Source organism: Solea senegalensis, linkage group LG21, assembly GCF_019176455.1.
Source record: "Solea senegalensis isolate Sse05_10M linkage group LG21, IFAPA_SoseM_1, whole genome shotgun sequence".
NCBI classification, from domain to species: domain Eukaryota; kingdom Metazoa; phylum Chordata; class Actinopteri; order Pleuronectiformes; family Soleidae; genus Solea; species Solea senegalensis.
The window spans coordinates 273,315-289,232 of NC_058040.1; the positions used below are offsets into that span (position 1 = coordinate 273,315).

At 40.5% G+C, this 15,918-nt stretch overlaps 1 protein-coding gene across 2 annotated transcripts; it reads right to left on the reverse strand.

Moving 5' to 3' along the window:
* Positions 1–3,770: 3,770 nt before the first annotated feature.
* Positions 3,771–14,750, reverse strand: alpk2 (alpha-kinase 2). 2 transcript variants are annotated; one of them, XM_044012962.1, is made up of 11 exons: positions 14,050–14,750; positions 11,190–13,124; positions 8,558–10,097; positions 8,302–8,449; positions 7,887–8,014; positions 7,768–7,812; positions 7,196–7,494; positions 5,681–5,769; positions 5,381–5,598; positions 5,194–5,242; positions 3,771–5,105 (listed from the first exon to the last, which is right to left on the reverse strand). In XM_044012962.1, exons 2-11 carry the CDS (start codon positions 13,002–13,004, stop codon positions 4,898–4,900), a joined length of 4,539 nt encoding a protein of 1,512 aa, XP_043868897.1. In that variant the 5' UTR covers positions 13,005–13,124; positions 14,050–14,750; the 3' UTR covers positions 3,771–4,897. The 2 variants fall into 2 exon arrangements, with proteins under 2 accessions (XP_043868897.1, XP_043868896.1); XM_044012961.1 differs by lacking the exon at positions 14,050–14,750 and having other exon boundaries at positions 11,190–13,586.
* Between the last annotated feature and the right edge of the window lie 1,168 nt (positions 14,751–15,918).

The window sequence follows — 15,918 nt, forward strand, 5'->3', positions numbered from 1 at the left end:
AATCACAGCACAGCTTCAACCGTATACCTGCTGATATAACATCACCGTTTAGAGAGTAATTGCTTGCGTCTGTGAACAATCACTTGGCTGTTATGAATGAGCCTTTTATATATTGTTATATCATGAGTCAGCCAGAAAAGTTTCAGTTTTGATGTTAACTGAAGGCTACATAGGTTCCCCAACACACTTGGACATGAAATATTCAGCTTCACCGTGACAACAGGACACCTTACAGTATATTACATGAACAAGTACTAAAAACATACATTTAAACCACAAGACAAGACAACACTACAACCACATCGTGAAAACGCTAATAAGAAAAATAGAAACCAGCAGCACACGTGAAAACGCATGCTCGCAAAGTCATTTCAGTCTTTATTTTCGCATGTGCTTGTACGTGTGTGAGTGTGTCTCTCTGTGTATCTGCACATATTGTGGTGAAGGGACTTCAGTTCATTCACACAGACAATCTCGGAGTTATCAGCCCCCAAGGACAAGCAAATAAACGCCACCCTGCCAGTCCAGGGACATTTTATCAAGACCTCCTCTCCTTTATCTGGTCACAAACAAGCCCACAGCCAACTCCTCTTTAGAACCACCTGCGTGATAAAAAAATCACATAGAGCAGATGTTGTTCTATCGACATGTTAGTGGACTAAAAAAACTGTTAATAACTTCAAACAGATCCCTTTGGTTTCCTGTAAAAGACGAGAGCTTTCTAGTAAAGTTGAGGCTTCATCTGTTTCTACTGTATTTATGTGAGTTCTTATTATTATTCAATATAAAAATGAGATTAATTGATATCTCTCTGGCATTGGGTGATTTTCACTATCAGTTCCTAGTGAAAAAAAAAGTGTCATTGCATATTGACAAGACATTACCAAGCCACCAAGCCACTACCCTGGTAGTGAAAAAGGTATCTTAATATCAAAATGTTCTAATGGTATTTTCGAAAATATACTGTCTGTATCTAATTGAGTTTTAGAAGTAAACAAAACGAGGACTGCAATATCTGAGTAGAATGTCTCACACAGACGTGGAAAGTAATGAATTACATTTACTTGCGTTACTCTAATGGAGTAGGGTTTTTTGTGTACTTGTATTTCAGTCATTTTTAAAATTTGTAATTTTACTTTTACTTAAGTATGTTTTTTTTGGATGCGCAGTACTTTGCTACATTTTAAATCACATCTGTTACTGAGTAAAAAAACAAAGTGTTGGCCTGAATTTAAAATAAAAAAAATGATGAATGATGAGGACAGGTGGATTGGAGTTGTGGTCCCTGAGTGAGTGAGAAAGTTAAAGCGTTTGTGACCTTTGACCCATTTTGTCAGATACATTATGTTTTTACATATTTTATTTTGTCGACACTTTCATTGGCCAAGGTTTACCTTTAATTGAAAACAATCCATGTGAGATTTGTGTCTCCTTGTCCTTTTCGCACGACACAAAAAAGAACCCCAACTTTGCATAAATTTTAAACAAGGTACTTTTAAAAAATTGATCAAAATAGTGGTACTTTTACTTATATATGAATATTTCAGTACTCTTTCCACCTCTGGTCTTACAATGAGATTAAAAGAAACTCCAATAACAAGGCAAACAGCGTACAAATCTGCCAATAAAATGCCAATGAAGCAACTAATACAAAGGTTGCAGTTGCCTGTCTGTCTTGATATAAAACAAATCACTTCCCGTGTGCACTGCAGTGCCGTGCATGTGATTTTACTTTCTACTGTGCCCACTAGTTGCGTTTTCAGTCAATTCTTCTGCCAGGATCCAACATCTCCAGCTCACAGTGGCTTTTCAGGTGAACCTGTTGCCTAACCAGTTGTTCAGTTACCCCTTCTTCCACCCCTCACCCTCTATCTCTACCTCTGGTCAGGGTCGATCAATATTTCCCCTCTAGCTTATCACTAATGTGGAACTGGCTGTTTGTCCAAACTCTGCTCAGTCTACATAAGACATGGACAGGATGGTATCAAACTTAAATGCGCCATGAATCACCTCATGAACCTGCGGCAATGGAAGGACTACTGGACTTTTTTTTTTTAAAAAAAAGAAAGAAAGAAAAAGAAACAATTTGGCACAGAGAGCGTAAGAGACTCGACTTGATTTTTTGGTGCAAAACAGGAATGAATATGGAAAGGATCAAAAAACGTGAGGTGAGTTTGCTTCCCTGCAACATCTCTGAATTCTTTACTGTTTGTAACTCACACTCTATCTATCTGTCTATCTATTTTATTGCCAATTAATGTTTCTTCACATCAACAAAATGCTTCTTTTTTCTTTGTCTGATTTCAGCAGGTCACCCAGGCTCCAGTCTGTATTAGTAACCCCACCTCGTCTGCATATCTTCACTAAACCTCGTCCTCTAGAGCTGTGGAGTGTGACAATGGTGTTTGTGTACTGTGTATCAAACGCCATTATCACACTAAATAGCTACGGTGTGGCAGAATACCTCAATGTGTTCCGTGTTCCTTTTTTTTTTGTTTTCATTTGTTTGCCTTGTGGCTTCTAATGTAATCCCTCTTTAAATGTGCCCACATATCGATATGGCGGCCATAGTGTGGGACACATTCCACCACGCAGAATGCTCTGAGATGGAAATAGAAATAGAGCGTTGATACGCTGTACGTGATCTCCTGCACCTGCCCGTGACCTACTATCGTTTTTTTTACATCAGTCTAAAAACAGTACAGGTATAGTAAAAACTAAAGGAAAATAGAAAAAAGAAGGACAGTAATTAATAAAAATTTTATATTAAAAGGATCTGGCGGCGATGATGCCCCCCTCCCTCCCTTCCTCCCTCCCTCTGGAGCTCCATAAAACTCAAGCAGGACATGAGAGACCACTTTTTCATGACCTACTTTCTTCACGTTTTCGTAGCTAATTTGCTACTGGACACCTTCACTTATATGTACAGTTAAGAATAGATTGCCCGTTTGTGTTTCACGCTCCTGCGACGATCACATTTTCATTAAATGTGAAGGTGTAAATCAAATTGTAAACGGATACAATGCTGTATTTCACGATTGTACAGGTGCAAATAAACTTTTTGTTTGTTTGCTTGCTTTGGTTATAGGAAAAAGATGTTTTGCACGTGAGCCTCTCCCAAACAGATGACATGGAATTATATTCCATGAAATCCAGCCCAGTGCAAACAGACAAGCAGATGTTGGCATCCCCATGCAGACACACAGTCAATAGTCATGTTGCAATACCTGGCCCTACTGTAGGCTGTAGTGGGGCCAGCCTATTCAAATGGCGGCCCGTGGGCCACATGAGGCCTGTAGCCAACTTCATAGTGGCCCAGCCTGAGGTTCCAGCAGAGACACTGAGAAAAAACTACAGAGACACTTTTCACCGTCAAAGATTCCGACATACATTCCTGCAGTAGTCTGACAGGTTTGATAGCATCGATAGTTTGCTGTTTTTCTCTTTTTTGTATTCTGTTAAAGGCACTGTGAGATTCCAAAGAGAAAGAAATGCTAATATTGTGCACCTTTTTGATTACATGCACCTGAGATGACAAACACATTTAGTTTGTTTTAATTAAAATAGTTACAGCTAATACTGTGCACATTTTTCATGCACTTTCAGGCGTTTGAAGGACGAAGTATGACCAAAATACTTTTATTGCTAGTTCTTTTATTATATTTTTTATTGCACTGTCCCAGCTAAATTGCTTGGTTTGAGAATGAATAGTCCTGCTGTAGGGTGTCATTAAAAAAAAAAAAGTGAAATGACAACATTTTCAGACATGATTTTTTACACCAGTATCATTTCTTTAATAACAAAGCTTTATTCTTTGTTTCCACAGTGGCCTTAGCCCCAACCTGAGAGTCATGTCACCAATTTGGGTCAGAGGGTTAAAACAGTGACATAAGGGCAGAGAGGCTTATTATATCGAGCTGGAAAATATCTGGCATGCTATTGAGATGAAATGGACTGTGCAGATTTGGCTGCGATTGTCACGTTAGTGTGATGTGACTCTTGGTGTCAGTGTAACGTGCCTCTACTGTTTGTGCAAAACCAGTGCAGTGTAGATCCCTGAAGTCAGAAACCTATCTGGCAAACAGATGAACAAATCACTTTCAATGAATACATTCAATGAAACACGAGCTTTGTCTTCAAAAAGCCTTTTTCCATGAGACAAATATGACATAATACATAACCAACGGCATTACCTGATGAATAAATGTTGTAATAATGTAACATGAGGCAAAGATACAGTGTGTTCATCAACCTTTGTCATTTTCCAAAAATCAAACGCAATGACCTACGCACACTGTAACACCGCATTAACACACTATATGTTTGTGTCTGTCGGCCCACTTCAAAGACATTTCTTCAAAGTGGTGAATTCATATGCTCATTAATTTAATGAACGGAGAGTTAGAAAAAAATCAAACAAAGTAGAAAAACAAGCATCAATCTGTAAAGAAACATCATCACTATATATATATATGTATATATATATATATATATATATATATATATATATATATATATATATATAGCAATCTAAGACATCACAGTTCATTGCTGCTGACAAGCAACATCTTACATCTCTTCCAATCGTCTTACATCCCTTTTTAAATTTGTCACAGTTTCCCCCCACAACTCGAGAAATACAGTAAGGTTTCCTTCGCTATAGATTATGAATTCAGCACACAAACTCACATACAGACACAATCACTGGGTGAAATGTTCCACAAAAAAATTTAAACGTGTCTTTCAAATGTTCAACACGAGATGAAGCAACCTTCCGTATAAAGCAGCACCGTCGTCTGCCCTGCAGCAGCTTGGTGTCTTTGCTGTTTCTGGAGTCAGAGAAGAAAACTGAAACAGCGTAACCTCACAATTTGAATTCCTAACCAACCCCTTCCAGTTATGACTTGCCCTTCACTGTTGGCCCAAAGGTCTTCTTCTTGGGTGCAGCAGGAGGTTGGGTTTTGTTTTTAGGAGCAGACATGGACTTTTTGGCTTTAGGCTGAAGGGAAGCAAGGCCCAGAATCTCACAGTACATGTTGCACTGATGCAACGCTTTGAACTGATCAATGAAGGAGGTGGAACAATTTCCCTTGAAGCCCTTATATCTACACATAAAGAAAAAAAAATCATCAATTTCCATGATCCAACAACCTTATCCATCAGTGCTGTTGGTTTCTCAAACAAAACACTCACCCTTTCTTACAGGTGGCTATTCCCACATCAGTGAGCCTCATTCCCACTCCTGAGAACACAAAAATTGGGTTAATATTTAGGATCGTAAATGATAATAAAGTTCAGACAATTTGCAGATAGATTGTTTTTCAAACTTGCACGTTTGCATTTATATTCAAATATTAATTTTGATTTTAATTTCCCAAACCTTGCATGTCTGTAACCAGCAGGTTGCCCTCTGTGTTTTGATAGACCCAGTGCTGGAAGGCACAACATTTCTGTCCGGCTACAGAGTCCTTTCTCAGCAGGTTGATCTCTTTGCCATCCTTCACAGAATACTTGACAAAGTTACCAATCAGCTCCTCCTCCAGTGTAGCATAGGGGATGTCATTGGATGGACGGTGAACCAAGTAGATGGGAATGATCCTGGTAGAGGCACGATAACAGCGTCATGTTTTTGGGAAGCTGTGTTTTGCATTAAGCGCACAGTTTATTAAATATCACTCACTCTGGCACTTCTCCAAAGGCTTCAACAGACTGAGCTGCAGCAGTGTACACCTTGATGTATTCTCTTGCTGTATTCTGGACTTGACACTCCTTGAAAGCAAAAAGTACAGAAAAATTACAATTATTCTGTGCATCAAAATGTGTTTTTTTTTCTCTAATAAAGCTTTGATGAAACATTTTTCTCATGATGTTTTCTGTGTATATACGAGTATATGAAATAGTAAATTAAATAACATAGAAATAGACATAAAAACTAGGGAGGCAGGGATAAGACACAAGTGAGGCCAGAAAATCAAAAAAGGAAGACATGACATGGAAAGTAAAACTTGACAGGGTACACAATAAAAAAACCCAACTATAAAATAAAACCAGAAACAAGAACGGAAACAGATACACAAATCTAAAAACCCAAGGCCAAAGAAAACAGAATGAAAGAGAGAAAGTCCAAAAATAATTATCCAGGGGTTGTTACAGTATGATAATACTGTAGATAAAAAATGCTATAAGATGTTATTTTAATAATAACTCAGTGTTATATGTCAATACAACTGAAGTTAGCTGTTATGACTTTACACCCACTCTCATAGTTGTAAATCAAATACTTGAACTGCCAGTTGTAACATGACACCTCCCCCCACTCATCCACTGTTGCCCCCAGTGCTGCATTTGACACTACTGATAATTGCAGTGTCTGGAACAGACTATTGGGATTAAGGAGATTTCTCACATATTTTAATTTGCATAGTAAATTAAAGAGTTCCACAAGGCTCAATGCTTGGCCCTATACTCTTCCCCCTATACATGCTTCCTTTAGGCAACATTATTAGAAAGCACAACAGAGGCTTCCATTGTTATGTAGATGACAAACAGCTGTATTGATCAATTTAGATGAATGAAACCAAGACAATACCACTCTAGTAATGTCTCGAAGACTTCGAGATCTGTATGACCTGACACATTTTACTTTTAAACTCAGACAAAACTGAACATAGTGTTATTTTGGATGGCATTCCAGTTCCACTGCAAGGAACCTGCAAGTTTGTTGTTGAAAATTAGAAACACTCTGTCCCTAAAAGATGCCAAAAAAACAAGTTCTTCCATTTGTTCTATCTTTACTATCAGGACGTTCCAATAATCTGTTAAAACCTTCCTGTTGAGCCATAATGCTGCAGCATGAGTTCTGACAGGATCTAGAATCACTCCAGGAGTGATAGATCACTTTAGTGTTAGCTTCTCTACACTGGCTCCCAGTACAGGTTAGAATTCCATTTAAATCCTCCTCTACTCATACAAAGCGATCAGGCCGCATCATAACTTGAGCACGTTGTATCTTATCATCCCTACAGATCACTTTGCTCTCAAAACGCAAGCCTATAGTTCCAGAGTCTGTAAGAGTTCCTGTTCTTATCGAGTGTAGTTCTTTCCAAGACTTCTTCTGAGTAGCTTATTCCTCTCTTGTAAGTTGCTTTGGATGAAAGCGTCTGCTAAATGCATAAATCTAATGTAACGTTCTTACCTCCACCGCTAAGGAGAAGTTCTTTTCAACAAGCTCCTCGTTGTTCTTGGTCCCATAGCTGATAGCAGTGTGAACTTTGAGTACACCGGAGTGTCCTCCCAGTAAAAGAGGTGTCTGACCCGCCTGCAGCTTTGTCCGGAAAGCCCGTCGGTGCATTCCTTCCCCAAAGTGGACCTTTTCAGTGAGGATGCTGACAGGATGGTTATCTCCAAAGTACTGGTCAGATAGGAAATCCTCTTTGAACATCAGCCTGGAACAGAGGGCATCCTCTTCCTCACATCCCATCTCCACAGGGGCAGCTGGGAAATAGACAATATTTAATTATGGTGTGAGTCTGGGGGAGTAGTGACACTAGTAGGGACACATCACAGGGCTAAGTGAATGGAGACAAACAACCGTTCACTCTCTGATCCCTAAATCTGCACATTTATTTTGGACTGTGGGAGGAAACCGGAAAACCCGGAGAAAACCCACGAGAACATGGGTCTCAAACCACTATACCAAGTGCGTGGCTGGCAGAATAAATCCAAAAAAACAAAGGTGATAAACTTTAGTCTAAGATTACGACTCACATGGGATTGCCTTTGGAGATGGAGGAATGACGATCTCACTGAGCACTGTGAAAAGATGAAGGTTTGTTATTTGATGATACTCAGTAAACTGAGTTGAACACTCATTATTTTTTTTTTACCTTCATATGTTAGCAGGTAGTCTAGGGTGACTGATCCATGTAAGCTGCTGAGGCAACACTGATACTTGCCCAAGTCTTTGTGAGAAGCGTTGGAAATGGTGAGTGACACTCTGCTCTCATCCCCTGCACTTCATAAAAAGACAGTGTCACAAAATGAATAATGCACCAACATGTGTCTTTTCAATGTCATTTAATTATTTACATCATTATATACAATGATATACAATTATTCATATAAATCTGCATGCCAAAATTTGGTACGTCCTATTTTCATCGCTTCTTGCCAGAGGAAATGTTATACAAATGTACTAATGTAGATAGCAAAAGGTCTAGGTGAGCACACAAAGCTGTTTTACACTACTGTTTTGCCATTCACCCATTCAGTCACACTTTCATACAGCACAAAAGTCAATACCTTCTCTTGATTTCAGCGAGGACAGTGCCCTCTCTGCTCCAGGTGACAGTGTAGTCAGAGAAGACAGCAGCAAACTGACACCACAGGCATAGACTCTGGGGGTCTCCATTCACCGACACTGCCTGGATAAGCTGAACCACCTTAGGGTCTGCAGACATTATCATGTGCACTGAAGTATTTGTGCGTTCATACTATAGTGTTGACTAGGTGCCAAATAAGCATAGAGAAGATAACTTGCTCAGGGCATGCCCCTTACCTTCCTTAGGTGGTATTTTCTGCTTTACTACTTCACTGTATGCCTTTTTCCGAGTTGCTTCATCCACCTTGGACTCCTCTGCCTTCCCCTTAATTGGAACATCTGGCTTTGGTAGTTTAGACTCCAAAACATTAAGAATCTTCCCAAACTTATCCTCTGACATTCGTCGTCTTTTAATAATGTCATCTTTAAGAGGACTGGTGGAGTTTTTTGGCTGTTGGTCTTTATGATCGGTGTGATGCATGGGTTTTTCTGCCTGGGGAGCTTTAGCTTCGAGTTGCCTGTTTTTCCCCCCAGCAACATCTAACAGACTTCTGTCTTTTTGAGTTTTCTCAGCCTTAGCACCCAGTTTAGCCTCAAACATATCAATTCTTCCTTTTGCATTCTTTGGTTTTGCTCCATTCTCTTCATCAACTAGTGGCTCCCCTACATTCTTTTGGGCTGTTGCATCGTGCACATGCTTCTTTTTCTTTTTGCCATGAGTTTTGCTTGGAGCTTTCTCTGCTGCCTTACTGGTCTCAATCCCAAGAATAGCTGAATTGTCTTCAAATTCAGCACGTGCATTCTCAATGGCACAATTTTCACCAGTAATAGGAAGAACTTCTTGCTGTTTGCAGGTCTGCTTACCCGAAACATTACATACATTCTCCTGTTTCTTGGATGCCTGTGCATTATGGTGATGACCTGCTGATTTGTCCTTCTTGGAGCGTGTCTTGTTGTCCACGCTGTGCTTGTGACTTTTGTGAGGCATCTTTTCCGCTATTGTCTGATTTGGTTGAGGCTCCTTAAATGGCACAGCTGTAACAGGCTTTGCAGGCCTGGATACAAATGGATCATTTATGTCTAATGTGATAATTGCAACACGGCTTTTCTCCAAGATGATGGAATGATCAGCAGCAGCAACAGCCAAGTTTGAGATTCCTCTACTGAGAGCATTAATCTCCTCAATTATTGTTTTTTTCTCAGTCAGGAGACACTTGCTGCTGTTGCATCGGTGCAAGTCCAGGTTCCCTTGGTATTTCTCAGTAGAGTCTATTGTATTTTCTTTGTTTTGAATCGGCTCCTTGTAACCTTCCGAGGATGGTTTATCAATAATTCCATCTGAGGTTGGCCAGAGAAGGCAGGGTTGTATGTGATCACAAGTTGGGCCTCTGTTGTCATTGAGAGACCTTTTGGCACAAATTTGATCTCTTTCCAAACTGCTGCCTTTCCGACATCCAAGGGAGGAGCTGGTACTAAGGGGAGTTAGGGGCATAATAAACTTAGGACTCCCCCACTGTGACTCCACCTGGCAACTTCCATCAACGTCTGGTAAAGTGTCAGGCAACACGCGTGTGTGGACATCGACACGCAAGCCAGGTTGTGTGTCTGCACCTTGCACGTGTGTCAGAGCGTGTTTGCTAAGGAAACGAGGGTCTGCTGAAGGTATGGTTGTTTCACCATCAACCCTGTTTGATCCACAGCTCCTCTTAGCCTTCTGCTTGTCCACTGAACCTGGACCGTGTTTGTTTGTCACTTCACACAGTCCATCCGCAGAGGTCTGATAATGAAAGAGACAGTTAATAATAATAATAATAATAATAATAATTAGACTTCAGAGACAATTCACGAACAAGAACTTTGGATGCTTGGGCATTGGCCTACCATACTTACAATACTAATATAATCAACACAGAAACATAATACTTTACAGTTACAATCCCATGCACTTTCAGATCTTTTTAATCTGTCTGGTCAACACATACCTTTCTATACAGCCACGAATCAGATGCCTAATAAACACCATGCCTCTGTATCCAATCCCACAGTCCATATGTCCTGCATGCAAATGGACCTTACAGTGCCTCAGTAATAGACAGGATCTCCTGCTTTATTGCGTGCACCAACGCCTATCAAAAGCCATCTCTCTTGGCCTGTCGACCTGTCAGGATCCTGGTGTGGGGTTTTTAAAGGAGATGCAGTGGGGATGGGTGTTTTAAATGGGTGTACAAAAAAGAGAGAGAGAGAGAGGTCATGTTTCAGTCCTCAGCTGTGCTGTCCTCTCACCCCACCACCCATGACATGCCACAGATGCATGCTATTATCATTGAACTCTCAGCTATACTTAGATGCCATTTCTGTCCATCTAAAGTTTTCCTCTCATGCACCCCTGTTTTCTCCAGCTCACAGCTGTCAGACTTTGAGATGAGAGCCAAGGGACTTATCCAGTAATACAGAATCAAGCCTGAGTGGAAGTCCTTGGGCGCAAACTGACTGGCTCCAATCCAACGCAAGGCGACAATGCTCGTGAGTGTCGTGTTGTAACTGACATCCTTGTACGTCAATGTGCAATGTATTCCATGGACCGCCTGACTGGCTGTAGGCATCACAACATTGGCAAGGGGAGGAGTAGGAATGCCTCATAACATCCTGGCTGTGTTTTCAAAGAGCTTGGCTCATTCATCTGTTGACCAGCATCACTGATAAAGGGTGAATCTTCCCACTGTGTGTGGGGAGGCACATGCAAATGTTTTTTTCAAAATCTTTAAAAAACATTCCCAAGATTAGTTGTGCAATATCCTGCCATTCCCATGCTTTCCCTCACCAAGCAGATCACAAGCATCTGCCAAAGAGGTCATATGGATGATCTTACCTCTCCTATCATGAGCCATACAGGTGTGCTTTGTTCCTCCAAATCTGAATCCTCTATTATATTTAGTATGACTGGCTCTTCTTCACTCATGAACATGTCTGTGTCCAAGTCAACGTATCCATCAAAGTGAAGGAGATCTAAGTCAGTGGAGAATTTAGATCCAGAGACCAGACTATCTGCAGTCACATGTGTACTGTATCCTCCAGGAGAGACCACGGTAGCACTAGATGAACCCAAGGCAGAGAGTGGGTGAATGGGATATGTCAAGGATCCAGACTGGCTGTGTTGGATTTCTTCTGCCCTCTTTTCTTCTTGTGTGTGGTCACAGAAAGCATCTGTGCTGTGGGAGCTCGCTCTGTCTTGAAGCTCAGGTCCCGTAGCTTTGAGGAGTGAAGCGAAACAGTCCTGTTCTGCGAGGATGGAGCTCTCAGTGACATATTGTGCGTCTGGAGGCTGATCCAGAATGCCCATGGTTGACTGTGACAGCGACCGCTTGGCTGTTTTCTGACTTTGTCCTTCTTTAGATGTCTCTTTCTCTGTATCAGTGATAACCTCTGCTAGCGCCTGCGTCAACACATCAATCTCAGTGCCAAGCTCTGCAAAAGCAGGTGTGATGTCTTCTGATGGAGCCACAATGATTCCAGTCCAGTCTGACAATGCACTTGCCCAGCTGTCCACTGACGGCTGCCTCTCAACCAGTGGCCCACAGGCTCTAGTGTCTTCACAGGACCAGCCAATCCCCTCACAACCTTCAGCTTTGCAACCTGACTCTTGTGTCTCTCCACAAAGAAAAGACAAGTCACTGGGGACTGAGAGTTCTCCTTGCATCACATAATGGCTTGTCCTGTCCAAAACATCCACATCTTCTGGATCCTCACCTGCCAGATCCTGACACGCATCCAGCCAAAGCTCGTCAGGGCTGTCACTTTGTCGTACTTGGGGGGAGACAGCTCTGACCTCTGTTTTCCCTCCTCTCTCACCATTTACTGACATCGAGCTTTCACCACTGGCATTTGCAACAGGTAGTCCCAGCTCTGTACGTCGTCTCATGTCTGACTCGTAGTCCTGTTCCTCAGGAAAGCTGTGATGACTCTTTGTCAGCACGTCTGCTGAATCACGCATCGGGACATGTTCATCACTCTCATGACGTGTCTGTGACCGGAAATTTGGACATTGAATCTCATGGGGGGCTTCATCGACGTTTGGGATGAAGTCCTGTGTTTCACTTTCAAAGATGTAAAGGTGTGACACAGGTGCTAGAGCTGTATCACTCTCTGAACTATCTGAGTGAGGTGATGCTGGACGTGCCATTAAATCTGCAGTAATAGACGACACAGCCCCAAAAGGCTCAAGTGAAGTATTATCTTGATTGAGAGGAAAGGACAGGGGGGGCTTTTTGTTAATGTAAAACTCTGACGAAGTGTCAGCTGGTGGCAAGATAAGGTCATGAGGCTGATGAGGTAAAAGAGGCAATGCAGATTCTGCTGTGCCAGAACAGGAATAACAACTGAGATTATTATCCACTGACACAGAATCTGAGCTAAGTGACAAATAATATGACGCACTATGACTGGATGGTGACTGCTTTAAGCAGTCCGAGTTGGTGCTTTTCTCAGCAGAGAGGCATGTGGAACCATTTCTATTAGTGGATTTGTCAATGGGGTCTGAGTAATCTGGCACAGTCCCTGCATCTGCATTGAGTGCAGATGGTATGGTTTCTGCAGGACTCTTAGTGTCTAGATTCTCTGTCTGACTCTCTGTGAGAGATGCTGGTGACTGTTTTTGGTCAGCTGTGCTAGAGAATGACCGGTCCATTGGGACTGAAATTGCTTAAGCCAATAGTCAACAGGGGTGCTGGAGATTGCGACACAGTGTATCTTGCTTTTCAGGTTTCATTTCATTTGCTTAGGTGCAGCTGAATGCTGGTGTTTTTACCTGCAAAATAAAAACAGTCATATAATGTACATGTGACTAATAAACCGCAAACAAAGCCAAATAATCAAGCAGCCTCAAACCTGAGCAAGCAACCTAAGTATATTTAACTCCTAAGTGAGACCCACTATCTCCTTCTAGCTGTTACTTTGGGTGACGTTATTATCTTATCCTCCGGAGACGCCCATGAAAGTGTCAATGTCTTCTGTTTTTACTTTACTTAACTGATAAAAGAAAGTCTGGTGTGTGTGATCATCCAAGTAACAGGCTCCACTCTCAACTCTCTTCACAGCTGAAAGGCAAATACATATGCATTGTTTACATTGTCCATACACTGGTGCCTACTTTTAGCTATATATTAAAATGTAAACAAATCTGTAACCCAGCCTGAGAAATATTTTTTGTATTGTTCTTCAGAATCTGTTATTCCTTCAAACCTGAAATCAAAGAGTCGCCACTTACACTTTAACCCATGGGAAATAATACACAACACCGACATTCTGGGGGTGTGTGTGTTTTTGTCTTCTTGTGTGTCGTTAAGTCAAAGTTATTCATTTTATATCAAATTTTTAGTAGCAATAACTGTGCAGATTTCCAAATTTCACATATTCAATCCAATTTTAAACATTTTGAGTACTTTTTTGCTCAGAAGTGTTTATATAATTGGTGAAAATTATAATTTTTTAATCAGATTGTTGTGCTAAGAAAAAGGATATAAGACACTCTTTATTGCACATTCTTCTTAAACATAGTAATGGAAAGAAGCAGCCTAAATGCTTAATATCAGCCAAACATTTACAACAACAGTGGAGATGTGTATTCTACACACCTGCGAACTTAACAACATAGCGTGACAGTTTTTGCTATTGTTATTGTTGTTATTTGTCTTGTCCTCCCCGGACAAACTGACATACAGTACTGTACGTACCGATGCCTGAGATGATGTGTTGAAGAGTGAGGCTCCAAAACATGCACCCTGATTTGGAAGATTGCAGGAGGGGAGCTGGTGGCACAGACACCGGAAAAATACCAGTACTTCTTCACCCATGACCTGCATTTGTGACATTCCTGCTGCACTGAAGGACAAGCTGAGCCCACACGCCAGAGATGTTTACAATAGAGCACAGAGACTTGGTCTATTGACAAACAGGTTAAATATTAACATCACTTTCAAAAGACTAGACCCTGGACAAAATGGAGTCATTACCAAAAAGACTTTTAAAATAAACGTATGTGTATATCATAAGCTGGATTTAAACCAGTCTCCTGTCCAGTCAGTGCACTCAATAGACCTTCATTTGTACCGACGTTAAAAACAAAACAAAACAATAAAGCTGTCAGCATCTGTATGTCCCACAGCAAGTACGTGTAATTTGAAATCATCTGGAATGTATGTGCCAAAATAGATGCATCGTTAGTCACACATTCTCCCAAAGGTTCCTGCTGCATCTTTAAAGCGTCTGTACGTGAAAGATCAAGGACCTTCTGAGTAAAAGTGAACCGTTTTGAAAGTAATAACACTATAGCAATAATACTAATAACTGCTATGACAATGGCAGGTTTACAAATAAGCATGGAGACAAAAATGATATTTGGAAGGCATATAAATTCTGAAGCTTTACGTTTATGACGTGTACAATGTTGCTGGCATGTCAATCTATCGGCATAACTGGCAACATGAAGTGTTCTCAGAGAAAGATATAAATACATCGTAAAACAAGCTTCTTCGCTGCTTCTTCATTTTGATTTACGTACCTTTTCCATAGCAGAGTAGTTGTAGTTGTAAACCTAGGATGTAGAACTTCAACGTGAGCTCAAGCAGAGCCGACAGTCTCGGGGTGTGATTCTATTTTTAACTGTTGTTCCCCACAAGTATAAAGTGCGTTACCTGATATTGTGGGCATGTGCCGATCTTGAGTATTTACCATCCAATATCTATATTTACAGCCTCTTTCTGTGATGGCCTGCTCCACAGAATGTGTTTGGTGAAAATGTTTTTGGTGGAACAGAAATGATCCAGTGGCTGTTAAGAATGACCAGAATATTCTGAGGAATAATTATGGCTCAAATAAGGCTTTTCAGTTAGACATTTTTTATGTTTAATGTTTTTAATGTTCAGTCTTTACCAAGTAAGTAAATAAATAAATATGGTAAAAACACTGAATTGAACGCATGAATGCCACAGCTGTGTAGGACAGCAGTGTTGTTGTTTAAAATCAATACTGTATAAAAATACAATGGCATCTCCTCCCCTTATTTAACCCTTAGATGACTGTATTTATTTAGGCAGCTTTTTTTCATTACTACGTTTCAGCACAACCCATAGGCTATCTGATGAAATTATCGTTTTTTTTTTTCATTTTCACTATTCAACTATATAAACACACCTGGCCAAACAGTACAACAAATCTTTAAGATCTGATTGATTTGTGAAATTTGGAAATACGTCACAGTTCTATGATGGTGTATTAGGGCCACATGGAGAAATGTTTCATTTTTTTTACAGACTTCGAGAATAAAGTCTTTATTTATGAGAATAAAGTTGTAAATTTACAAGATTAAAGTCCTACACTTATGAGAATAAAGTTTTAATATTCTAACCTGTTGTTTTAGAAGAGGAGAGTTGTTAAAATGAGGGCCGTGGAGCATTTTGTGGAATTGTACTTTAGAATAGGTTTCACAAACAGGAAGATAATAGACTTAATAATCTTTTGGCACATCAACAGCACATTGCCATAAGTATAAGGATCAGAAAGTATATGCAAGAAAATGCATCTTTTCCACAGAAAGAACCAGG

Bases quoted from the DNA above. Each gene is read 5' to 3' on its own strand.
- alpk2 (XM_044012962.1), bottom strand. From the start codon at position 13,004: ATGGACCGGTCATTCTCTAGCACAGCTGACCAAAAACAGTCACCAGCA. The intron at 8,450-8,557 runs GTAAGGGGCATG...TAATGTCTGCAG, and splicing joins GAAAATACCACCTAAGGAAG to ACCCTAAGGTGGTTCAGCTT. The intron at 5,243-5,380 runs GTTTGGGAAATT...TTGTGTTCTCAG, and splicing joins GCTGGTTACAGACATGCAAG to GAGTGGGAATGAGGCTCACT.